Source organism: Fundulus heteroclitus, chromosome 7 (assembly GCF_011125445.2).
Source record: "Fundulus heteroclitus isolate FHET01 chromosome 7, MU-UCD_Fhet_4.1, whole genome shotgun sequence".
NCBI classification, from domain to species: domain Eukaryota; kingdom Metazoa; phylum Chordata; class Actinopteri; order Cyprinodontiformes; family Fundulidae; genus Fundulus; species Fundulus heteroclitus.
In genome coordinates, this window is record NC_046367.1 from 10202780 (window position 1) to 10229014 (window position 26235).

Genomic DNA, 26235 nt, shown 5'->3' on the forward strand with positions numbered 1-26235 from the left:
AAACCTTGTGGTAGCATTCTTCTAGTTTGTAACCCCATTTAGCGAAAATGCTGGCTCTGCTTTTTTAGACAGAGTATTTTTTTGAATTGTGTAAATTTTTAACACAATAAAAGCAAATAATGCCTTTTAAATCACAACCCCATGCCCAACACACACACAAAACAAGATGAAAATGGTGAATCAGGCCTCCCAAATATGTAAAAAAGGATGAACTCCAACTGATAGACAGCACAAAATACATATGCAAAGAGAGAGAGGATGAAGAAAAAAGGAGGGGTTACATGCTGAGATTTGTCAGGTATATAGTTGAACTTTGCTCAAACAATAATTAAAGCTGCTGATCATTCTGGACAAATCTAAAGTCAGAGATGGAGGTTGGGGAAGACCTCTGCTTTCCACAGTTAACCAACACCTCTTGCAGGAAGCCTGAATCTACCTGGACTGAAGTGGTGTTTCTTCAGATAATGCTATCTTCCATTTCTCTGCTAACAGCAGCTCTCAACCTGTTTGTCATCATCTCAGTCTCCCATTTCAAGTAGAGATCTAATCTTTATTTTATTATTTTTTTATTATTTAACAGAGTTTACAAACATGCTGTAGTGAATCTTGTATTTAAGGATTAATGCACTGATTTGATATTGGCTTTCTGTCTCCCTCCAGGCAGCTTCACACACCCACTAATACCATTCTCCTCTCACTGGCTGTGTCAGACTTTCTCTTGGGTCTCCTATTGATGCCTGCAGAAATCATCCGAAACACCGGCTGCTGGTTTCTAGATGATCTCATGTGTTCTTTGTATAACTCACTCTCTTTTGTCATCACCTCTGCTTCAGTTGGAGATATGGTTCTTATATCAGTCGACCGTTATGTGGCAATTTGTGATCCTCTGCATTATCCAACCAGAGTCACAGAGAGAAAAGTTAAAATTGGTGTCTGTCTATGTTGGCTTTTTTCTGTTGTCTATGGCTGTCTTGTAGTAAAAGAGGACTTTATAAAGCCTGGCAGGCATAAATTTTGTGTGGGAGAATGTATAATTACTGTTGACTTCATTGCAGGAACCGTTGACTTGATTGTAAGTTTTGTCATTCCAGTTACCATCATCATAGTCCTGTACATGAGAGTATTTGTGGTAGCTGTGTCTCAGGCTCGTGCCATGCGCTCTCACATTACAGCCGTTACTCTTCAGCTTTCTGTGAATATAAGGAAGAAATCAGAATTGAAAGCAGCCCGGACTCTTGGTGTTCTTGTCGTGGTATTTCTAATATGCTATTGTCCATATTACTGTGTCTCCCTTGCAGGTGAAGATCTGCTAAGTGACACATATGCATCATATTCTCTCTTCCTGTTTTATTTCAACTCCACTCTAAACCCGGTGATCTATGCACTGTTTTATCCCTGGTTTAGAAAAGCAGTAAGACTCATTGTTACTTTTCAAATTTTGCTTCCTGGTTCCTGTGAAGCAAGTGTGTTGAAGAATAAATAATAATAATGTGCAAAATACCTTTGGAAAGGATAGAAAATTGACATCCTGAATACTGCTTAAATGAAGATGACTGTATTGTATTTTATGAGATACTTAAAACTGTCAGGGTTCAGTTTTTGCCCATCTCACCATGGACAGTTCCAGCACTTTCTGTCTCCCATGCTGCCCGGCTCGACTCTAATCACCTCCACCTGCCATCAGTAATCAAAGGGAACTGATTCCACCTGTCAACTCACCTATATAAATTCCCCTCAGTCAGCTCTTCCCTGCCGGATTATCTTCACTCAAGCCTCGTCTGCCAGTTAGAGCTCCCCACGTCTGCCTGCCAGAGTTTCTTACGTCTACGCCTGTCTGCCGCCTGCAAGTACTTTCTCTGCTGTGCTGCTGGTTCTCCTGCTACTCCAGCGCTCCAAGAACTCTCTCTGCCGTGCTGCTGGCTCTTCCTGGATCCCAGCGCCCTCTTTGTCGCCCTTGGAGGTTACCCAGCTTCCAGCGTATGCCTGGCTCCACAGCACAGCACCCACAGCTCTCTCTCCTGCGGTCCTTCAGCCTCTTTCCCGTCTGCCCGCTCCTGTCTTAACCATCCACCTGTTCCATACCTGTAGTAGGTAATAGTGGAGGATGGTGCTTATCTTCCACTATTCATCCAACCTTCAATAAACTCTCAGAACTAAGCTCCGTGTGTGGTGTGTGTTCTGGTTTGTCGTGACAAATCATGACAAAAACTAGTAGTCACTGATTTGGACTGGATTTGTTTCTCTGTTAAAGTTTTCATTTATTTTGCTAACATGATGTTGGCGGTTTTATGCATTACTTTGAAACTCATTGTGCAGCCATCTTGGATCAGGTGGCACCACTCAAGCCCAATAAGGTGTCTCAGGAAAAGCCATATCCCTGGATCAATGACAAAAGTCAGGGAAGAAAATCTCAGAAGACTATGTCAGAAAACTGAGCACCTCTGGAATTGTACTAAACTTGAGGTTAGACTACACTTTAGGGAGGTACTGTACTCTTTAAATGACAACATAAAAATTGCCAAGTCTGATTATTTTTACCAGCTGATCACATGAACTGAATAAACCCCAAAAGTGTTATTTGACACAATTAATTGAATTGGTTCTCCTGCTGTCCCAACTGTCTCTGTGCAATGTAAAAATGACTGCAATGATTTTTTAAATTATTTTACTGAAAAGATCTGAGATATGAGATACATTTCACCCTTACATTGTATATGTAACTATATATATATGTAACTATATATATAGATAGATAGATAGATAGATAGATAGATAGATAGATAGATAGATAAAGATACACAGTTGTCCATGATGATGTACAAAGATTTTGGTGTAGATCTGATGATGTATAAGAGTGGTGTAGCTGTTTGAAATATTATTGGGGCTGCAGTTGATCCAAATTCCAATATAATCCAATTAATCTGTTTTTAGGTTGATAAAGATCATTCATGTAAAGGATGGAGCAAATCGTGTCAATCATGTGTGATTTAGAGCCAACCTTATGCAAACACCAATATATTAAATTTGCCACTTCTTCATGCCCACGCATTCCAGCCAAGACTAACTGTTAAGATAATGATTCAACATGATCCTGTTCTGTATCATCAGACCCAGCTTTAGCGTTAGAGTCTAAAAGAAGGACATTCACCAGCAAAGTCAGTTTCTTAATTTTCTATGTGAGGAAGTCTCAAGCACCAAATGACCTTCTGAACATGTTGAATGCTGGTGATAACACACCGTCAGTTTGGTACTACTTCAACCAGTCCTTTAAATTCCTTTTTTCACATTGCCTTTTAACTCGAGTTAAGTTTGAGTTCCATCAAATCTGTTAAGTTGTGTGTATATATTATATCTTGGCTTTCTTTTACTCTTTTTTACTTTAATAGTTGTTTCTATGGGTGTATTCTGAATGTATTTGGCTTTTTTTATCCACTTGAGAGGCACTTAGACTAACAGTGTTGTCAGTGACGCCTTGCTCGGTAGCAGCTACAATGGTTCCTGAGAACATCGGACATTTAACGGGAAATAAGGCATCTACAATCTATCCTTGGTAAATGGATATGTACCACAGGCTTTTAAAGTAGCTGTTATTAAACCTTTACTTAAGAAACCATCTCTTGATCAAGATGAGTTAGTAAATTACAGACCTATATCTAATCTTCTTTTCTTATCTAAAATTCTTGAGAAAGTAGTTGCTAATCAACTATGTGAACTTTTACAAAGTAATGACCTACTTGAGGAGTTTCAGTCAGGCTTCAGAGCTCATCATAGCACTGAAACAGCTCTGGTGAAGGTCAGCAATGATATTCTCATGGCCTCAGATAATGGACTTGTGTCTATACTTGTCCTGTTAGATCTCAGTGCTGCATTTGATACAGTTGATCACAATATTCTCCTACAAAGACTTGAGCATACTGTAGGGATTAAGGGAAAAGCATTAGGCTGGTTTAAATCTTATCTGTCGGACAGATTCCAGTTTGTTCATGTTAATAATAAATCTTCCTCAAACTCTAGGGTCACTTGTGGAGTACCACAGGGTTCAGTCCTTGGACCAATTCTATTTACTATATATATGCTTCCGATTGGCAAAATTATCAGACAGCATGAGATTAATTTCCACTGTTATGCTGATGACACTCAGCTATATTTATCCATAAATCCTGATGAATCCAATCAGTTACTTCGACTGCAGTCATGTCTTGATGACATCAAAAGCTGGATGACTTCAAATGCATTTAAATTCTGACAAGACAGAAGTTGTAATCTTTGGGCCAGAGTCTTCAAAAAATAAAGTTCTTAATCAATCCCTTAATCTGGATGGCATTAACTTGGCCTCTGGTAATAAAGTTGAAAATCTTGGTGTTGTTTTCGACCAAGACATGTAATTTAATTCCCATATTAAACAGGTTTCCAGAGTTTCCTTTTTTCACCTCCGGAATATCGCCAAAATTAGAAACATTCTGTCCAGGAGTGATGCTGAAAAACTAGTCCATGCATTTGTTACTTCAAGGCTGGACTATTGTAATTCTTTACTATCAGGAAGTCCACAAAATGCAGTTCGAAGTCTTCAGCTGATTCAAAATGCTGCGGCAAGAGTTCTGATGAAAATCAACAAGAGGGATCATATGTCTCCAATTTTAGCTTCCCTTCATTGGCTTCCTGTTAAATCAAGAATAGAATTTAAAATTCTCCTTCTAACGTATAAAGCCCTTAATAATCAAGCTCCATCATATATCAGAGCTCTGATTACCCCGTATGTTCCTAACAGAGCACTTCGCTCTCAGACTGCAGGTCTGCTGGTGGTTCCAAGAGTCTCTAAAAGTAGAATGGGAGGCAGATCCTTTAGCTATCAGGCTCCTCTCCTGTGGAACCAACTCCCAGTTTTGGTCCGTGAGGCAGACACCCTATCTATTTTTAAGACTAATGTTAAAACTTTCCTTTTTGACAAAGCTTATAGTTAGAGTGGCTCATACCCTGAGCTATCTCTATAGTTGTGCTGTGATAGGCCTAGGCTGCTGGAGGACATCAGGGTCAAATTTTCTCACTCTACTGATTTCTACTGTTCTCCAGTTTTGCATTGTATTACATTGAAATGACTGTCGTCATTTCAGCTTTTAACTTTTTGCTCTCTCTCTTTTTCTTCATAGTAGGTACACCTGGTCTGGCGTTCTGTTAACTGTGACATCATCCAGAGAAGACGGCTCACCCGCTACTACCATCCAATGTAGAACAGATTACTAGATCAATGTGTGCTTCTGTGCTTTTTTTTCTCTTGTTGTGTCTCTGTTCTGTCTTCTGTAACCCCAGTCGGTCGAGGCAGATGACCGTTCATACTGAGCCCGGTTCTGCCGGAGGTTTTTCCTTCCCGTTAATGGGTGGTTTTTCTTCCCACTGTCGCTTCATGCTTGCTCAGTATGAGGGATTGCAGCAAAGCCATATACAATGCAGATGACTCTTCCTGTGGCTCTACGCTTCCCCAGGAGTGAATGCTGCTTGTCGGGACTTTGATGCAATCAACTGGTTTCCTTATATAGGACATTTTTGACCAATCTGTATAATCTGACCCAATCTGTATAATATGATTGAACTTGACTTTGTAAAGTGCCTTGAGATGACATGTTTCATGATTTGGCGCTATATAAATAAAATTGAATTGAATTGAATTACATTGTCTACTTCAGCACTGAACATTCAGTCTGATGATGGTAGACTAGGATAGGATCGTCAGTTTAAGATCTCATGGTAGAATGCATTTGCCCTACGCAATAAAATGGGTTTCCGGGCTTTTAAATTAGTGGAACGTTTAACATTCAGTATTGAGAAGTCTATAAATACATTTCTTAGTGCCATTCTAATGAAATGTAAATCAAATTTACATTTAGGATCTCTTTTATATGGTTTGCTCTAGGGCCCTGCCACTAGTCTCTGGCCCCTCAGGCTATGTTGGTGCAGCTGGCGGAGCCTCCCTCTCCGGGTGGGTTTTCAGAGAACTGGGGTGCCTATTGGAGTCAGCAGGGGAGTTTGCTTCCTGGAAGAGCATGATGCTCCCCAGTCCTTTCCTCCCCATGCCCGGACACCTCTGCCTGCTCTATGACGCTGCCACACATGTAGAACCTTGGGGGGTGGGGACGTCGCTGGGGTGAGGGGAGGAATTCCCCGTCCCATTGTCTGGTGAGGTCCCTGACCCAAATTTTATTATGCATCTTAGACACTTTCATTCATAACATTCTGACAACACACATATATGTAGGGCATTAATTGGGGGTGGGGGTAAGACATTGGCGGGGGCTTATTGTGTAGGCCTCACCCCTGGTGGCTCCCTCTGCCCCCACTCAGATTTAGAAATTAAAGGTTCTGGGTAGGTAGCTTCAGGGGGCGTGGGGGACCTGAGTGAAGTTGTCCCCCCCCACCTTCTTCAAATCAGACAAAATTGGTGTCAAACGTTTGTGCTACGTTTGTGCAGGTTTGTGCAGGTTTGTGCAGCAAATATTTTTGTTTGTGCCGCTATCGCTGGGGCTGCCACTTCTTCTCCCCACCCCCCTAGCCTGCACCCCTTCGCTGGCTGGCGCCTTGGTGCATTGGTGGTCCTCGGTGTCCAAGGCTGAGTGCTCGGGTGGGCGCCAGCTCGCTCCTGGTGGCTGCTTCTCGGGGCATGGCCCCCGGTGGCTTTGTCACAGCCCCCACTGGGTGCCCCCTGGGGCCTTGGGGCCCTACGGCTTCAGGTCCCTGGGGCCCATGGCTGGATCCGCTCCGGCGTAGGTGGCTGCTGGCAGAGCCCACTGGCTCCCGAGGGACTCGGCATTGTGACTGTTGGGGGGTTTCTTGGGGGCCATCTCTCCTCTTCCCTTGGGTGGGGGACGAAGCTCCCTGTGTTGGTCCCTCTTTGGCACCTTTGCTCTAAGGGTCCCTCTGGACATCTGGGGTTTTGGTTCCCCTGGTGTCTGCCTTGGTGCTCTGATGGGTGGGTCTTTGGCTCTTCACAACCACTATTGAGCGTTTTTCTGATGGATAAACCTTACATACAAAAGCTCACTCTCATAAACACCTACAGGTGCTTGGATCCAGGTACTTACAGATTCACTTCTATACAGAAAACCCCTATTATCTTCAGCTGTCACGTTATACATTCGGTATTAAATAATGCTGTACATTCTTAAGTGATGGTATGACGGTGTTGCTTGTTTGAACCTGTAATACTTTATCGGCTGGTTTTGCTGTTCTTTTTACATCTCTCTTTGCAGGTGAAGAAGCTGACTAAAGATGTTGTATTGTTCTCTCCCTTTTCTCTCCTCTTTCTCTTTCACCTTTTCTCCTTTTTATCTTCTACCTTCTTGTTTCAGTGTCCATTTAACATAAAATATTCCCTGCATAGATTATAATAAAGCTTCTTGCATATATAAATCAAGGCTCCGCTTATGAAAGTAAAATCTGTTGGGCTTTCTTTGGCATTAAGTTAACAATTCTTATTGCCACATTGCCAGACAGTACACTCAAAAAAAGAACAGGAGTGTAAGCATAAAATCCCTACACTCCTTGATGAAGGGCGAGTTGACAGGTGGAAGGTTCTGGCAATGAGACTCAGAAGCAGCCTTATGATAGGATCCCTGCCTTAGAGATGATAGATGGAGTATTTTCCCAGAAGGTTCTTCTTCAGATGTCCTGTGAGTTGAGAGTAAATAGTTTTGGAAGCATGGTGTGCAGCCCCAATATGAACTATACTAAACAACCCCTGGGGTGGGGTAGGGGGGATGATTGGGATCCTTCTTGGATCGGTGACAAGCCTACCAACCAATGTGGCAGTAATTGGACCCCTGACCGGCACCGCCCTCCAGGGCACGCCTAGTATCCTCATCACACACTGTAACTTTCACAGTTTTTGTGCATCTAGACCCATGGGATGTGTACTGAAAACACGTCCACCTCCCTCCACAACTCACTAAAGGAAGACCACATGGAACTCAGATCCACGACACCCACAACATATGCATTAATGTAGGTCTCCTTGTATTTGGGTGGGTCATCACCACAGTGATGGGGGCACAATATCCAAGCAGATCAAACAGTTAAAAATCACTTTTGTCACCCGACGGTTCGTATTGTAGTTCCTCTGAATGCCGCAAGCTATGAACAGCTTCCTTTTTCCCTTTCATGGCCCTTTCCCTTCCGTCTTCTTGATTTTAAGTTACAAAACATGGTGACTAAAGAATGTTCATTCTTTGATTTGTTTGTTAGTTTAACATAATTTGTTTAGCGTCGGAGTGTAAAAGCAGGACATCCACCAGCAAAGCAAGTTTCTAAATTTTCTGAGTGAGTGGGTCACAAGTGGTTTCACCAAATGACCTTCTGGACATGTTGAATGCTGGTGATGGCACACTGAAAGTTTGGTACTACTTCAACCAGTCCTTTAAATTCCTTCTGAAAACACTTGTTTTTCACACTGGCATTTAATTCAAGTTCAGTTTGAGTTTCATCAAATCTCCTAAATTGTGTAAATATATTATATTTTGGCTTTCTTTTACTGTTTTTATTGTAATAGTTGGTTCTATGGGTGTATTTTAAATGGATTTGGCTTGTTTTATCCACTTGAGAAGCACTTAGGCTAACATTGTTGTCAGCAACGCCTTGCTCTGCGGCAGCTGCAATGATTCCTGAAAACATCGGACATTTAACGGGAAATAAGGCATCTACGTTGTCTACTTCAGCACTGAACATTCAGTCTAATGATGGTAGACTAGCATACATTCAGCAGTTTAAGATCTCATGGTAGGATGCATATATGCAATAAATAGGTTTCGGTGCTTTAAAATTAGTAAAACTTTGAATATTATTGAGAAGTCTATAAATAAATTTCAGCTCACCATTCTAATGAAATGTAAATAAAATTTACATTTACATTTAGCATCTCTTTTATATGATCCATGCATGCAGTCTATCAAGAAACAAAAAAATTATCAGACAGCTGATTTCTGTGATGGAATCAGGAAGGTGGAGATTTGGTTCAGTAGGCAGAGCGTCTGCAGATGTGGTACAATTAGAGCAAATGGTATTTTCGTCACACATCTGGAAATGACCATAGAGCAATTTACTTATTGATCATGTGCTATATTGAGCATTAATTTTTATTTGAATTGAGTGTAAATTTATGTGATTATCCTCATATTGAAAAATCACATAGGCTACAATACCACGAGACAACAAACAGCGTCATTTTCTGTTTTAACCCACTAACTGAACGATGAAGTAACAACACTCTTTCACTTTTTAACAAAAGTTAAAACATGTTTATTTCCATGGTTAGATGAATGGGAATGAGATGGAGTCGACTGGATCCACTCTTCCTGCCTAATGTAGGGGCTGCAATGCCAGGGCTAACAAGTTTGGCATGACAACTGCCAACTGTTGATATCTGCATCCCTATGTGCAACTAATTGAAACATACGTTCTGTCAGAGCATCCACATGACAAATTTTAAAGTTGGGAATTAAAGCATTGTTTTTAAATAAAGTTGCTAAATGCCTTGGTTCAGCTCACTGATAACCTAGGTAGACATTGTGACAGTGCCTGGCAATGTGCCCTCAAAGCTGTGCGCATGAGCAATCGCACACTGCATCTTGATTCAGCGCACACAGCCAACCGATGCTGCACTGTACATAAAATCTGTGCTGAACTAAACAAAATAGTACGTTATTTTTGTACCAGTTTGCAGTTCTGGTGAGATGGTGTTCCATGTTCTCACGCTGTGTGTGCCAGGTGCGGATCGGAGCGCACCACTGATGGATGGGTGGGGCAGACGTATTTATAGTTGGGCAGGTTGCATGCACGTCTTTGTTCAGGGCCCCATTTCAGAAAAAATAGCCATTCTGTCTTGATTAGAAAGCTGCTAGTCTGGCTAGTTCTACCTGTCATACTCAGTGTTTTCGGTTTCAGAAGAGGTGATATCAATCAGGTAACTAAACATAGCGTCCAATCAACCCTGAGTTGAACACAAGCAAGAGCAGGAAAAAAGCCCTCATCAACCATATAACGGGATTCACCATGGCAACGGCAGGAAACAAGAAGCCTGGAGGTGCGCATTTCCCACGAGTGAAATCTTTAATGAAGACATTTAGAGAATATTGAACCATTAGAATCAAGATAAAGCAGAGAATTGCTGAAAAAGTCACAGCATGAGTGATATGAGAGTTACAGAGAATTAAAGCTGTTTTCTCACATCAGCTGCAGTTGAAGTCCTGCTTCTGCTGGTTTCAGACAAGCTTTCTTGTTCTACCTCTGTTTTTGAAAAGCAACTCTGTATATACTTTTCTATATGAGCGCATGCCTAAGGACTACAGCAACATATGTATGGCTTGGTAAATGGCTCGTACTTGTACAGCGTTTTAAAAAGTCTGATGACCCCAAAGTGCTTTACACTGCTCAGCCATTCACCCATTAATGCATACATTCCCACCCTGATGGTCAGGGCTGGCCTGTGGCTTAGGCAGTATAGGCAAATGCTAAGGGCGCAAACCACCAGGGGGCGCCGGCCTGTACCTATGCCTTAGTTTAAAAACAAAAATAAGTCTGACTTCTTTTACCTGCAACTCGGTTTTCGGTCTTTGTTGCATCTAATGTCAAAGCGTCCTAAACTGTCTGGTGCTCAGGGAAGGAAAAAAAAGAAAAGAAGAGGAGGAAAAACGTGACAAAGACAGAGGTAATGTTTCGGTAAAGATGATGATAATGAGATTATTTTGCTGTTGCAGAACAATGATCGATAATAGCATCAGCCGTTAGCATGACATAGTTGACTAATCAATAAATAGCGAGCCCTATCTGTTAGTTTTAACATCATTTAATGTTATGGAAGGGCCCAGTTGTTGGAAAATATTGATTTAAATGCCCCCCTGTTGCCATCCTCAGGCAAATGTGTATATATTAGATTTATTCAGCAGATATACTGTTAATTGCATTGACATAGTTATTTTACCTTTTCCCAGGTGGTAATAGTCATTCAAAATACTATTAATTTTCCATAGTTTTAAGCTTAGCTATTAGCTGTGTTATAGCTCATATTATCTAAAGTGTGTTCATCATGGTAAACTATGTTAGTGTTAAAGTGTACATCATTAATGTTACAGCAAAGTTAGCATTCCCACAAGTTATAGTACATTATACTGCAGTTTACTGATCCATTGCACTCTTCTAATTAGCATTTCACTGTAATAACCATTACAGTAAGAAATATTACTAAACAAAAATTATATTGTATATTATAAACGACAGTGTACATCAATCATGCATCTTATTTTTGTTTATATTATTCTATTTTATTTTACGTTATTCTTGAAATCATGTGTTTATTATTAGACTGGTGTCACATATTCCTCTTATGTTTTCAGATGCGCTGCTGAGGTTTCTCAGTCAAACCCCTGCAAATCCTCTTGCCGCTTCCACCTCAGCAGCACAACCCAGCAGTGATGAAGCAGCATCAGGCGGTCCTCCTGTTGCTCCAGTAGACCCGGCTGACTGGCGGCATCCTTTAACTGATAAGGTACGAACAGAGTTGGTTCACAGAGGTCCATTTCAAATAGAAAATAGCTTCACATTCCCTAAAACAAAATACGGACGACGGTGTCAGCATGACTATTTTAACAGACTCTTAATCAATAGAGAAAAAGTCAGAAGAAGCTCATGGCCAGATTTGATCCAGTGATGAAGCAGCATGTCAATAGGGTGGAAAGTGGAGCTGGCTGTCATGTACATTATCTTGGCAAAACAATTCAAAATGAACTGATTGACTCCATCAGTTCTAAAATAATACAACACATTGTGACATAGATCAAAATTTCCAAATATTTCTCCATCATTTTAGACTGCACCCCTGATCTGAGTCATAAGGAACAGCTCTCTTTCATAGTCAGGATAGTGTAACAAGAAGACATTCCTCAAGTAAAAGAGCATTTCTTAGGCTTTTTGGTGGCAGAGCAGTCAACTGGAGAACATTTGTCATCTCTAATGCTAAAAAGACTAGAGGAACTTAACATCCCATTTGAGAACTGCAGAGGCCAGTCCTATGACAACGGCGCCAATATGAAAGGAAAAAATAAAGTTGTTCAGGCAAAGTTGCTTCAGCTGAACTCAAGAGCTTTTTATGTCCCATGTGGTGCCCACACTTGCCCATATTTGTTGATGGCAATTTCCCACCATTGCCATCAACAAATATGACAAACCTGGAACTCTTAGCCTTCCTGCATGAGAAGAAGCTTGCAGAAATTTACCCCAACATGTGGATCGCTTTAAGAATCTTTGCCACTCTTTCTGTTACAGCTTGCAGCTGCTGAAAGACGCTTTTCCAAGCTTAAAGTGATTAAAACTTACCTGAGATCTAATATGATGCAAGAACATCTCAGTGGACTTTCCATCATAAGCATTAATCATGTGGTCTCAAATCAGTTGTCATATGAAGATGTTGTAGATGACTTTGCTTCAAGAAAATCCAGGAGAGTAAAGCTGTAGTCATGTGAGAGTAAGGATGTGAGAAAAGTGGTGGAATACAGTTTTTGAAGTAATTCAAGTTAAGGCAGACTAAAATTAACCTGACAACAGCCAGCTGCATGTCTCGCTCCGCCTAGCTCCACTCACATACATCTGGGACACCGCCATAGGAATTGCCTTTACTGAAGGCTGGGCCTTATCAAAATTTCTTGCATATGATTGGATAAGCCACTTGTCTGTCATCTTTATCGACGTGCTATTTCAACCACTCACACCGAAGCTAACCTGTGCGCTGTTGAGACCGACGCAGGAAAAAAAAAACTTTTTTTTTTTTTTTTTTTTTATGTGTTTGCGGCTCTAGTGCAGGGTTTTCCGCAGCGCTATGTTGGCGAGGCGGCCGCAGAAAACGTGTCGTCCACCCACCCCCCCCCCCCCCCCTCCGCACAGCGAGCCGGTCCGCGTAAAACGTGTGGTCCACCACCCCCCCCCCCCCTCCGCGGAAAACGTGTGGTCCACCACCCCCCCCCTCCGCGAGTCGGTCCGCCTCGCATAAGCAAATTCCTGTGGGAAAGACTGTAGTGGCATGCGTTTTATTGACAGTGAGCTGACAGGAAGAGGGGGGAAGAGACAGGCGGCAAAGCGCCGCGGGTCAGAGTCGATCCCGGGCCGACCGCGTCGAGGACTAAAGGCCTCCCAATATGGTTTGCGCTAACCGCTCCGGGGCGCGTCCGCGTTGCGCGTCCGCGTACGCGCCCCGGAAAACAAAACTTGCCAAATCCGGTCGGGAGAAGGGCGAAAACATGGTTTCCACCAACAAAAGCCTTCAGAGGCGTTCTCTGATGTTCTTTTAATGAAACAATATCAGATAAATTGGACAACACGGAAGAAATAGCAGCATCAATGCTAACGCTTGCTTCCTCGATGCGAGCCGCCATTGTTGTTGGAATCTCACGGTGGCTTCTCCACTACGTCACATCCATGAAACACCCGCCCTGCGTCCTGATTGGCCAGACCAAAAATTTGGTTGGGGAAATCACTTTCAATGAGCGATGTCCCAGATGTATGTGAGTGAAGCTAGGCGGAGCGATACATGCATCTGGCTGTTGTCAGGTTAGACTAAAATCACCACTAGAGCTATTTGTAAGATCATATTGTCATGTTATTTTTTTTCTTTTATTTAAATCCTTGTATTTTTTGTGCCTTCTCATTTCTTTGATTTCTTACTTTGCACAATGCCATATTTATATTGTATTTAAGTTAATGTCACTTGTTTACACTTTTTTGGGAGTATTTAAATTTAATACTTTATATAAGCTATTCATATTGTATTTCATATGTTGAGTTCATTTGTTTTGTTTCTTAAATTATTTTAAAGTTTTTTGAATGTGAATATTGTTTTATGTAAATAAAAAATGTCCAAGACAAAGCTTTTTAGTTTCTTGTGAGTATATGTACACTAGCAGACATGCAAGTACTGTACAGTGATGTAAGGGGGCGCCACCTAAAATCTTGCCGAGGGCACCAAATTGTCTAGGGCCGGGCCTGGCTCTAAACAAAAAAGAACCCACCAGAACACTACTTCTGTAACGCAAACTATGGTTGTAACTGAAGAAGACAAACCACCACCGTATAAGCCTTTAAATGCTCCCACGGATGTTTCAAATCTGTACCCAGACCTGGATGGACTGAGTGAATCAGATCATTCGTTATCAACAGACCAGTCCAAAGGCTTGTATCCTATGGGGCAGGTCGCAAATCCTAATGTAGGAGCTCAGCAGCCTCAAACAATCCCAGTTTTCCGTCCGTTGTCGTTAGAGGAAACCAGAAAGACTAGAAGGTGTCATTTCTCCACAGGAAGATCCAGAAATATGGACCCAAGACATGGAGGGAATTTATAACTCATATGGTTTAAATGGAAATGAGTTCGGACAAGCCTTACATTTGTCAGTGGGAAAACATTGGGAAAAAATAAGGGCAAATTATACAGGCAGAACCCCACAAGGCGGAATATTTGAACATCAAGAGCAAATGGGGATCGAACAAAGGCAGAAATGGACAGCTCTAGCAAAAGCAGCACATATAGTTTTCAGCAAAAGGGCGGATTATGGACATTTGGGGTCCATAAAACAAAAAATAGGGAGAGACATAGACGAGTTCAAAATACGTTTTGAAAAAGAATATAGGTTTCACAGCGGCATCCCTCCCGCTGACGGAGATTAAACGCCATATCAGCAACAGCTAAAAAAAATGTTGATGGGAGGTTTCCAGCCATATATCTATGCGTGGGTTAAAAAACATTTAGTTATACTGGCAACGTCTAATGTAACCACAGTTATGGAATATGTGCGTCAAAAAAGAGAAACATGCAAAAAAGGGAGTTGGTGCGTCTGGAGGGGGGACACACATTTTCTGGGCAGATCCTATGTGTGATTCAGAAGAAATATTTGCTTTCCAAGCCACCGGACCCTTAGACGGTGTCGAGGAAGTTTCTGAGGAGGCAGGGGCAGTCCTAGCGACCGAGGGGGCTTTCAGCCCAAATAAAAAAAAAAAATAGATGGAGGATGAAGGAATAATTAGACCATGCCCAGTGGGTGCAGAAACAAGTACAGTTACAAGCCATGTTATCTCAGAAGAAGGTAAAAATATACAGGAAGAAAAAACGCTAGCAGACTACATGAGAGAAATGTTGCAGTCTACAAAAGTGTCAAATGCAAATTTACTGCGAGGAGAACCTTTTTCTCCACAGGATCCACAAACAGTGAGACCAGGAGAATGGGTGTTTGTCAAAGTCATCAGAAGGAAGGATTGGACAAACCAAGGTGGGTAGGACCATTCCAAGTGCTCCTGACCGCGGCAACAGCTGTGAAGATCGCTGAAAGACCTTCCTGGATTCACCTCAGCCACTGTAAGTTACAGAGAGTGTTAGGTACCTAAAGGTTGGAACAGTGGGGAAGTCCGACTACAAAGGGGTTTGGTTTTTTAGGGCCACTCGTCTCAACGTCGGTGAAGAAATCAACTGATCCCTGTTCGTTAGAGTTCTGGGTAAAATTAACATCTCTGCTAACCTAGCAAAAATGGGGTTCCCATGGAGATGGGGCTTCCTTTGCGTTGTGGCTGTTGCATGCATTATCTGTTTGAGTCCAGATCACTGGAGCACAGCGAATAAAATAGGACTTTCCCGTTTCCCGTGGTTTGGAGTTGGTAAATCTATGCTGATGATTGAAACATTGGACTACAGAATGAAGACCCTAGTGAACATGACGATGGACATCAACAAAGGACAAAACAAACAATAAAGTGAAATCCGTTTAATGGTACTACAAAACAGAATGGTTTTGGACACGTTAACTGCTAGCCAAGGTGTCGTATTTGTAATGTTTGGAATTTCCTGCTGTACGTACACTTCTGATGCAAATGAAACTCGTATTACAGAAGCTATGTCTGCTTTAAAGAATCTGCAACAAGCAATGTCCCAAGATGCTGTTCCTCTAAGTATAGACTTCTTCTCCTGGTTCTTTTCAGGATCTTGGTGGCACCTCTTGCTGAAAATAATTACACCCATTATTATTATTGTTATTTTTTTGTGTGTGTTTTTACTGCTTGTGTAATCGCATGCCTAAAATCTATGATCGCTAAAACCATGGGAAATATAATGTTTCAATATCAAATGCTTTCACAAATCCCTCTTGAAGAAATACAACCCGTATTTTAAGTTTTTCCGTGTTAAATGCTTAACAAAATGACAGTCTCATTAAAAATGCAAAATGCAAGAAATGAGTGCTCAAAGTAGGTGAAGTTAAGCTCCAATTGTAAATAAAATTATTAAAAGGGGCGATATATTAAAGAAATGTGAATGTAATCATTTTCTTTTTATTATGGAATGTTTTAACTTCACACAGGAAGAAACTGATGTTTCTCCCAGACAAGGAATGTCTTGGTGTATATCTTAATCCTACACCTCTTTGTGTGCCAACCTAATGTTGTAAAACCCCCTTGCCTTTTCTTTTGTTTCTTAACCCCCATGGTGTGAACTCCTGACTCCTCTTGCCCCTTCTTTGATGTCTGATAATAAAGGCAAAGAGACAGAGGTAACAGGGCAGTCGAACTCAAGCTTGTGATAGAACAGGCCTCATGCTACTGGTTCCCTGTCCTCTTTTTGATGGAAGAGTCTAAACTTGTTTGGGTTTGTTTTCTTTCCAGGATAAAGGGGTTATTAAACTTAACTCTACTATGGTCTTCAGGAAAATCTATGACTCCTGTTTGAAGACCGGCAACCTCATGTCTATGATTTCACCATAAATGCAAGTTTAAGCTAGTTAAAAGGGAACTAATTACAATAATTACATTTCTGCATGATTTCTTGTGGGAGGAGAGTGTTTTTGTATTATAATTTATGAGATAGGAACTAAAAGAAAAGATTAAGTTCAACCAATCAATAATTAGTAAAACAGCAAAACATTTGGTAGCATACACACATTTGAACACTAAAAATTACAGCTTTTTGATATTATTTAGGACATTCTTGAAAACATTTCATTTATTTACTATACTATGGCCTCACTGGAGCCAGGCTTCAATATTCCTAAAGTGACAATAAATTTTGCGGTTTTTCTAAACCAAGGACAGAACAGGGCATATATCACCGGGTTAACACAGGAGTTCACATATAACAGATAATCCACTACCAACGCAGAGGAGCTACTGAACAACTCAATCCCTGCAAGGTAGACACAGTAAGTTGGGCAGAAACATATTAGAAATAGAACCACAAGAACACCAAGAGTCCTGGCTGCTTTCAGCTCAGATTTCTTTGCTGTTGTAAATGAAAGCTGCAGTTTGACGGCTGTGACCTGAGAGCGCATGGCACGAGCCTGAGTCACAGCTACCACAAATACTCTCATGTACAGGATTATGATGATGGTAACTGGAGCAATAAAGGTTAAAACAAGATCAAAAGTTCCTGCTATAATGCCAGCAGCACTTACACATTCTCCGTAGCAGGAGTTATTCATTCCTGTCTGAATAAGATAGTCTTTTATAAATAAAATGTTGTAGAAGAATGAACAGAGCCAACACAGACAGACACAGACTTTAACTCTTCTCTCTGTGACTCTAGTTTGGTAATGCAGAGGATCACAAATAGCCACATAACGATCAATTGATATAAGAACTATATCTCCTACTGAGGCAGAGGTGTTGATATAGGTAAAGTAGTTATACAAAAAACACATTAGATCACCAAGAAACCAGCAGCTTGTTTGTCGGTAGATTTCCCCTGGCATTGATACGAACCCCACGAGCAAATCTGACACAGCCAGAGAGAGGAGGAGGATGTTAGTTGGTGTGTGGAGCTGCCTGGATGGAGATAGAGAAAAAAAAAATGAAACCACCAAAACTCAACAAAGAGTTGCAAACAGAAATTGTATTACACTTTGGTTTTCAGTTAAAACTTCTCAAATATTTTCATTATAACTTTAATTATATCAGTCACAGTATTATTGAATGCAATCACAGAAGAAATATTACTTTATGAACCTTCCTAAACAAACTGTAAAAAAATTAAGACAAATAAAAATGAATGCCTGAAGTGTGAAACTGAGATGATGACAAGCAGGTTGAGAGCCACAGTGATAAGAGAGAATAAGGAGAGTATAATCTGAACAAGAACAACTTCAATCCAAGGAGACGTGGGGGTTTTGCACGAGTTATTGTTGAGATGTGGATAGCAGAGGTCTGTGCTGTCTTGAGTCTTCATCCTCAGTGATCAGCAGAGATCAGAATCTCTTGCTGATATCAAACACAAATGTGAAGAAGCATCAGTTGTCCAACTGACTCCTCCCCATTCCTTCTGTCAGTGTTTTTTGGATACTATACCGGAGGTGTTGTTAGAGTTCTGATACAGCTTAGTTTTAGTTCAGATGTACTTAAGTTTTCCCTTATGAAACTAAAATATATTTCTCAAAATATCACGTAATAATGTATTTAATGAGTATTCATAAACTTAAATTTTAATATATGAATATATATATTATATAACAATATATAAGAAAGTGATATATTGTAATATATGGGACAATACTGCAATTATTGAGTTTTTTATATATTGACTAAATATATTCTTATACTAGTAAGTATATTAAGATATCTATTAAATATGTCCAGTATGCAATGTCATAAGTTATATGACATTGCATACTGGAAGAGGCCTTGTAAAATTGCATGTGAGACAATATACCTCATTGTTCCGGATAATTTAATCTGATTTATATGGCACTAGATGTCTTAAGCCGGGCGTACACTGTACGAGTTTTTCAGTCGTGGTACTTATATACATCTCAAACTGTGCGAGGGAACCGCGGGGTTTAAAAAGTTCACCGCTCACGATCTGTGCAGCGCGACGCTCGGACGAGACCGGACTGCTCACACTGTACGTCGTGTCCCCTCTGGGACCGCTCGCTGTGGTGGCAGAGGCAGGCGAGCGACGGTAGGTGACAGGGACCCAGAGCAGGGGTTCGAGCCCAGCTGTGGCGAGGCCCGCAGGAGGCACCGGGCATCAGGGGAACGGAGGGGAGAGAGGAGGGACGAGACGCACCGGCGGCCGCGCGGCACGGCAGGTCGCCCGCCCCCCCTCCCCCCTGCGGGCGGAGGAGTGCCGAAACAGGCGGCGGACCGCGGAGGAGTGCCGAAACAGGCAGCCAGCGCGTTGCCGCCCTCCCCAATGCCCCCGCGAGCGGGCCGGGCGGAGGTCGCTTCAGGGACGCCCGCTCCCCTCCCTCCGCTGGCGGGGACAGAGAGGAGGGGAGGGCGCCCCCTCGTAGCTCTGTTTGAACAGCAGGATGCGCTCACAAAAACCTCACGACAGCCGACTGAATTTCAAACATGTTTGATTTTCACCGATCGTCCGATTCCTGATCTGGAGGTAGTCGTGAGAAGCCATTCCCCCCTCCTCCCCCCCTCTACGATCAAGCTGAAATTCGGCCGATTCAAAAAATGCTCGCACGACTGAAGAATCGGCCCGAAAAAGGGGAAAAACTCGTACAGTGTACGCCCGGCTTTAGGTATGTTGGAAAATAAATGATGGACTGAAGTTTTCTTTTTTCTTTTTACATGTTGGCTGCTGTTAATGTGTTTCTTTAATTGTTGATTCAATTGTGTTAATGTACTATTTTTACAATGTAGTTCAATCAAAGGAGGAGTCAGAAAACACAGAGAGCTCTGCATCTGACCAGGATGATGAGGAGCCAGAAGGGCCAGTTGCAGGAGATACCACTGACCTCTTCTCATCTGCTTCCAGCACTCCTGTTACGCTTCCAAAAGGACCCGGTGGTAATTTTACTCAGACAAACACCTGCTTAGTAGTTGCACAATTTACATGACATAATGCTCATGTCAATTGCGTTTATATGACCATTATGTTTCTATTCCAGATACTTCAAGGTCCAAAGAACAGGGCCCTGTTCAGCCAAGTTCCACAAACTTCCCCAGAACTCAGCATGGAATGAGAAAGATGTATTTTCAGAGCTCCTGGTACAAAGACTATTCTTGGTTAGAATATTCTGTTATTAAAGACTATTCCTACTGCTTTGCCTGTAGGCATTTTTCCTTGCCTAATGCACCAGACAGTGTCTTTGCCTCACATTCTGGCTTCTGTAATTGGAAAAAGGCATTGTACAAGGAGTCTGGATTTAAACTTCACTCAAAGTCAGAGCACCATGTAAATGCAATGTATGCATGGAGTCAATATAAAAGGGCTAATGAGGGAAATACAACCATGCTAAATTCTATAAACGCAAACCGGAAACTAGTGGTGGAAGAAAACCGGTATTATATTAAAACAATAGCCGATGTTCTTCTGTTGACTGCAACACAAAAGTTTGCTCAAAGGGGTCATCGAGAGCCTGAGGACTCTAAAAATAAGGGAAACATTTTGGCTATTTTGAATGAAATAGCAAAGCATGATCAGTGAATTAAATACAAAGCTTAGAGGATGTGGCAATGCAAAATACACAAGTCATCAAATCCAAAATTAAATTCTTCAGTGCTTAGCAGAGATGGTACAGACCGAAATTATAAAAGAAGTGAAGGAATGTGAAGTATTCAGTGTTATTGCAGATGAAACAAAAGACTTGAAAAAAAAGGAACAAATGTCTGTAGTTGTACGATATTATTACAATGGTGTCATCCACAAAAGCTTCCTATGTTTCCAGGCAGCTGAAAGCCTTAATGCAGCGGGTCTTAGTGAAATTATCATTAACTGTCTTGAGAAACATGGTCTGGACTACAGAATTAACCTAGTGGAACAGGGTTATGATGGTGCATCCGTCATGAGTGGGAAGCATTCCGGTGTATCTGCCAGAATTCAGAGCAATGCCAGATTTGCATTTTATGTTCATTGTAACGCACATTACTTGAATTTAGTCCTTGTTGATGCTACCAAAGCAGTCCCTGAGGTCGTTGACTTTTTTGCACTTCTAGAGCAGCTGTATAACTTTGTGTCTGGCTCTTATGTTCATCTGAGGTGGCTTGATGTACAGAAAGATTTGTATCCAGCAGAACAGCCCAGGGAGCTCCAGGCACTTTCAGATACAAGGTGGGCCTGCAGGTACACGGCATGCCGTACCATGAAAGACAGACTTCCAGCAGTTCTGAGATTGTTGCAGGATATTGCACTTGAGAGAAATGGCGAAAGATCAGTGGAGGCAAGGGGTCTGCTTCTTCAAATAGATGTGCAATTCTTAGATCTTTTGGTTACCTTTTGTAAAGTGCTAGGTGATGCCAAATGTCTTTCTGACGTGCTCCAGTCCAGCACTCTTGATCTAGGAAGAGCTACAGATCTAGTAGGTGCTCTTAGAGACACTTTCCAGGACTACAGAAATGAAAAGTACTTTGATGAACTATGGAAAGAGGTCGAGAAGCTTGCTGAGAAGAGCAAAATTAGTGTAAAAAATTGACAGAAGACATCCAAGATTAAGTTCAAAATTTCTTGATTCACTTGTAATGAGCAGTATAGGACAGAGAAAATGTGATGATGAGGGCTTCCCCAGATCACTCTTTAATCAGGTGCTTGACTGTCTCATAGTGGAGTTAAAGAGGCGTTTTTCAAAGAAAAACTGTGAGATCATGCAAGGAGTACAGTCTCTAAACTCCAAAAGTGCAACTTTCTTGAATGTGGAGCCTCTGATTGCTTTTGGACAGATCTTTGAGTCAGATTTAGATGACCTGAAACATGAGGTGCACCAAGCAAAGCGTTTGCTTGATCAGAGAATATAGAGTGATTTAGACACACCTTCCACTTTGCTTGATTTTCTTGTGTTTCTTGAACCTTATGAAGAAGTTTTGCGTGAATTATTCAGACTTTGCAAGATTGCTGTTGTTAGTCCAGTTAGTACTGCTTCTTGTGAGAGAAGCTTTTCTGCTTTAAAATTGATCAAAACTAACCTAAGGACAACAATGGCTGATGCCATGCTAAGTCACATTGGTATACGTAGTATAGAGTCAAGGAGGGCACTGGGCCTCAACATAGAAGACTTTGTAACATATTTTGCTTCATCTCACAAAAACAGAAGGATTCTACTTTTATGACTGCATGAAGGAGTTTTATGTTTCTGGTCATGTTTTAGCTCTTAACTGACTTGTAACAATGACAGTTTAGGAGTCAGTACATTTGGTCATAGCTGCATTAACTTCATGTCAACATGGTTGTCCGTTATTATTTGTACTTTCAAACATGGCTGATCATTGTCCATTTGAAAGACACATTTATGCCCATGCTTAACTTCAGGTCTGCTGTTTGACTTGTTGCTTCAATATTTTCACACGATAACTCATTACCTGTTTTTTCCTCATGATAATACTAAAATGCACATATAGCATCTACCAAATAAGTTTCTATAACCTTCTTTTTTGAGATATTGTAATTGTAAACTGTGTGGCATACATTAATAATAAACTACAAATTACATTTGCAAATCTCATTTCATCAGTCTTTATTTACATATAGTATGTGAATGAAAGTATTCTTACTGTATTGCATTGTCATGCAAACAATAAAAAAATATACAAACGTTCAAATGTTACAATCACCATTGTCAGTGCATTCTTCGGTCACCATGTTTTGTAACTTAAAACCAAGAAGAGGGAAGGGAAAGAGCCATCAAAGGAAAAAAGGAAGTGGTTCATAGCTTTGTCGACTTGTAGCATTCGGAGGGACGAATGCCGCAACTTCTCCTGTGTAAGCATAGATAAAATTCCACATTGAGGTAGGATTTTTAGGGCAATTTTTTCATCCAGTTGACTTTGAGGATATTGTTAATTATGGTAAAGTTATCATAACTATTCATCATAACAGATTTTTTATGTAATGAGTTTTGTCTTTCCAAATAAAATTGCAGAGCATCTGATCAACATCTTTGCACATTCTTTTGTCAACATCTAGAGCAGGGTTTCCCAAAGTGTGGGGTGCGCTAGCTGCCACTAGGGGGTAAGCGAGGCGAAAACTAATGGCGTCTGACCGTGTTCCCCCCCCCCCCCCCCCAAACACACACACACACACACACACTCACAATAAAGATGTGTAAATATGCATTTCTTTTGCAAAGCTCAAAAAACTGTTAATTTAATCAATAAATAAAAATGTATTGTAATGATCCTTATTAGACTTTATTGCTAAATGCTGTTGCACACTTACTGTTCCTTTAAATCAGATTACTTTGGGGTCAAAGCGGAACAAATGTGTGGCTTCCGGGGAGAGGAGTCATGATTCGGGTGACAGGCGGAGTGCAAGCTGTCCCGTCCTGTTCGACCTAAAATAAAGTGTTAGCAGCAAAACCTCAGTCTGGTGCTTGGGTGCCATAAAGGAACGATACGTTATTAACACGAAAATGTTAATAAACTGTATTTATTTAGAAGAAATCTTCTATGCTTAAGATGAAAAATCCGCATTGTGCTGTATATGCGCATATGGCTTGTGGTCTCTGCTTCAATATTTCTCGCAAATATGCTCAATTGGCTGAAATCAGGGAAACAGGTGAAACATCTAAGGTGAAAGGTAGTCATTAAAGAGGAGAGGAAGAGAGTGAGAGAGAAATTGGAGGCAACAGAGGAGAGAATCGCAACGGATCCGGCAGAAGAAAACGAGCGAATCAGAAAATGTCTCTTCCTCTCTCCTGGCTTTACGTCGTTTACGTCATAGACATAATATAAGAGTAGACGCGTCATTGGGCAGGTTCTGCCTATGCTGATCCATGTTCACAATAACGGAACTCAACTTTTTTCTGCCACATACAATATGGCGGTGACGTTGACGTGTGAACCTGCGCCCTATGACGCGTCTACGTATATATGTCTGTGGTTTACGTCAGCAGAGGAAACGTTTAATTCGGGCCGAAGGTTTTATTTACGAGATTAAATTGAGTGACTCGGTCTCTATGGATCGCGCTGCGCCTACAAACAGCGCCGCGCAGCTCATGGTGCCGCGACTTTTAACCGGTGACAAGCTCTGACGCGTATGACACGCACACCGCTGTCGTTACCGCGGGTCCTGGGAAAAAAAAAAAAAGGCTGCTCCTGGGGGGATTTTTTGATAATGCTTACGCATAGATGTGCAATACTTCTCATTGCGACCGTGCAGTTCATTTTAAAGAGGCAGTTTTAACGCATATTTAGACAGAAACGGCCTGGGGGAGCCGAGGTGTGTTGCCGTGGGCGTGTTTACCTGCTGAAGGTACAGCTGTGAAACAATCAGAAAGATTTCTCTGATTAATAACATCTATATGGAGCGCTAGACTTATTGTTACTCTGTGCTGCTTTACCAGTTCTCTTTCTCTCGCTCGCTCGCTCGTCATCGGACAAAAATCCAACTGCTTCGTGTTTGTATTTTGCGGCGTAAATTGTGCGTCAGACTCAGATTTAGAAGCGTTGTTACGACGTTTGAGTTGTAACTACAACCGTTTGCATATATATATATATATATATATATATATATATATATATATATATATATATATATATATATATATATAAAATCTTGGGGGTGCGTCAACCCGGCTGGGACATGGAAGGGGGTGCGCGGCTAAAAAAGTTTGGGAACCCCTGATCTAGAGAAATAGCTGTGTAAGTCAGCCTTGATATTCCCTCTGCTTTGGAGAGTAATATTCTGCCCCGAAGGGATAAGTCTCTTTCAAGCTATAAGTAAAAAATGTTCTTTGTTCTTTCTAAAAAAAAATTGTTTTTCCTTTGGTCAATATTTACGATGATATTTACCCTTATATTCTACTCTTGCTGTTTTCTTTAAAGCTAGCTTACTCTTTATTTCTTTTTCTCGTCATTCCCCATTGAGGGACATTAAATTAATTCCTATGTTAAATATAAGTTAAAGGCAGTGACTTGACCTCTGACCCTAAAGTCCAAACATTTATCAGACCCGACACTTTATAATTAAAGAACCGCATTACAAGTTAACCATCATCAACTGTTTGCAAATTTCACATTTCTCTTTTAACTTCTTAACCAATCACTTAATCTGGGTGGCATTAACTTGGCCTCTGGTAATAAAGTAAAAAATCTTGGTGTTATTTTTGACCAAGACATGTCATTTAAATTCCATTTTAAACAGGTTTCCAGAGTTTCCTTTTTTCACCTCAGGAATATCGCCAAAATTAGAAACATTCTGTCCAGGAGTGATGCCGAAAAACTGGTCCATGCATTTGTTACTTCAAGGCTGGACTATTGTAATTCTTTACTATCAGGAAGTCCACAAAATGCAGTTCCAAGCCTTCAGCTGATCCAAAATGCTGCAGCAAGAGTTCTGATGAAAATCAACAAGCGGGATCATAGTTCTCCAATTTTAGCTTCCTTTCATTGGCTTCCTGTTAAATCAAGAATAGAATTTAAAATTCTTCTTCTAACGTATAATGCCCTTAATAATCAAGCTCTATCATATATCAGAGCTCTGATTACCCCGTATGTTCCTAACAGAGCACTTCACTCTCAGACTGCAGGTCTGCTGGTGGTTCCTAGAGTCTCTAGAAGTAGAATGGGAGGCAGATCCTTTAGCTATCAGGCTCCTCTCCTGTGGAACCAACTTCCAGTTTTGGTCCGTGAGGCAGACACCCTGTCTGTTTTTAAGACTAATCTTAAAACTTTCGTTTTTGACAAAACTTATAACTAGAGTGGCTCATGTTACTCTGAGCTACCTTTATAGTTTTACTGCTATAGGCTTAGGCTACACAGTAAATTCCACAGTGTTAAATATGCAGTGTCAAAGTACACTGACTATTTCAGAGTTATTGCAACAACAGCTGGAGTAAGATACCACCCAGTGTTGGTGAAAATATCCGTTGTTAAAATAGGCGGTGTGAAACGTACTCTGGAAAGCTCCGCCCACCTCCTCAGTCCAACAGAAATAGACCCTTTTCACATGACGTCACTCAACTTCCATTTTGAAGCGGAGCAGGGTATCTTTACTTCCGGCTACATGCTTTTACATAGAAAATTCGGGAGGTGAAGAGGTGTTTCACTGATAATCAGCGCGATTTCATAAGGTAAGACTGAGACCACAATGTGTCGCATTGACTATCTTTATTTTCCTTAGTATTTGTAGCGATCATTGCTGTTATATAGATGCTTTGATCGGGACAGTAACATGAAGATCAAAGCTAACATGCAGCAGCTTGTTAGCTTACCTTACCAAACTTTTACCTATCAGTAATCAGCGTGATTTCATTAGGTAAGACTGAGAGCACAATATTAAACGTGTCTTATTGA

General features: G+C 41.2%; 2 protein-coding genes across 2 annotated transcripts in view; both read left to right on the top strand.

Annotated features, from left to right (window-relative positions):
• The window catches only part of LOC118563755 (trace amine-associated receptor 8a-like), a 189699-nt gene that overhangs the window by 90636 nt on the left and 72828 nt on the right, over positions 1–26235 (top strand). The gene's annotated exons all lie outside the window — the stretch shown is intronic.
• Positions 369–26235, top strand: part of LOC105922248 (trace amine-associated receptor 13c-like) — a 41258-nt gene continuing 15391 nt past the window's right edge. Inside the window, exons 1-2 of the mRNA XM_036138903.1 lie at positions 369–535; positions 661–1174. Coding sequence (XP_035994796.1) covers positions 369–535; positions 661–1174 — 681 coding nt within the window. The remainder of the gene's footprint in view (positions 536–660; positions 1175–26235) is intronic.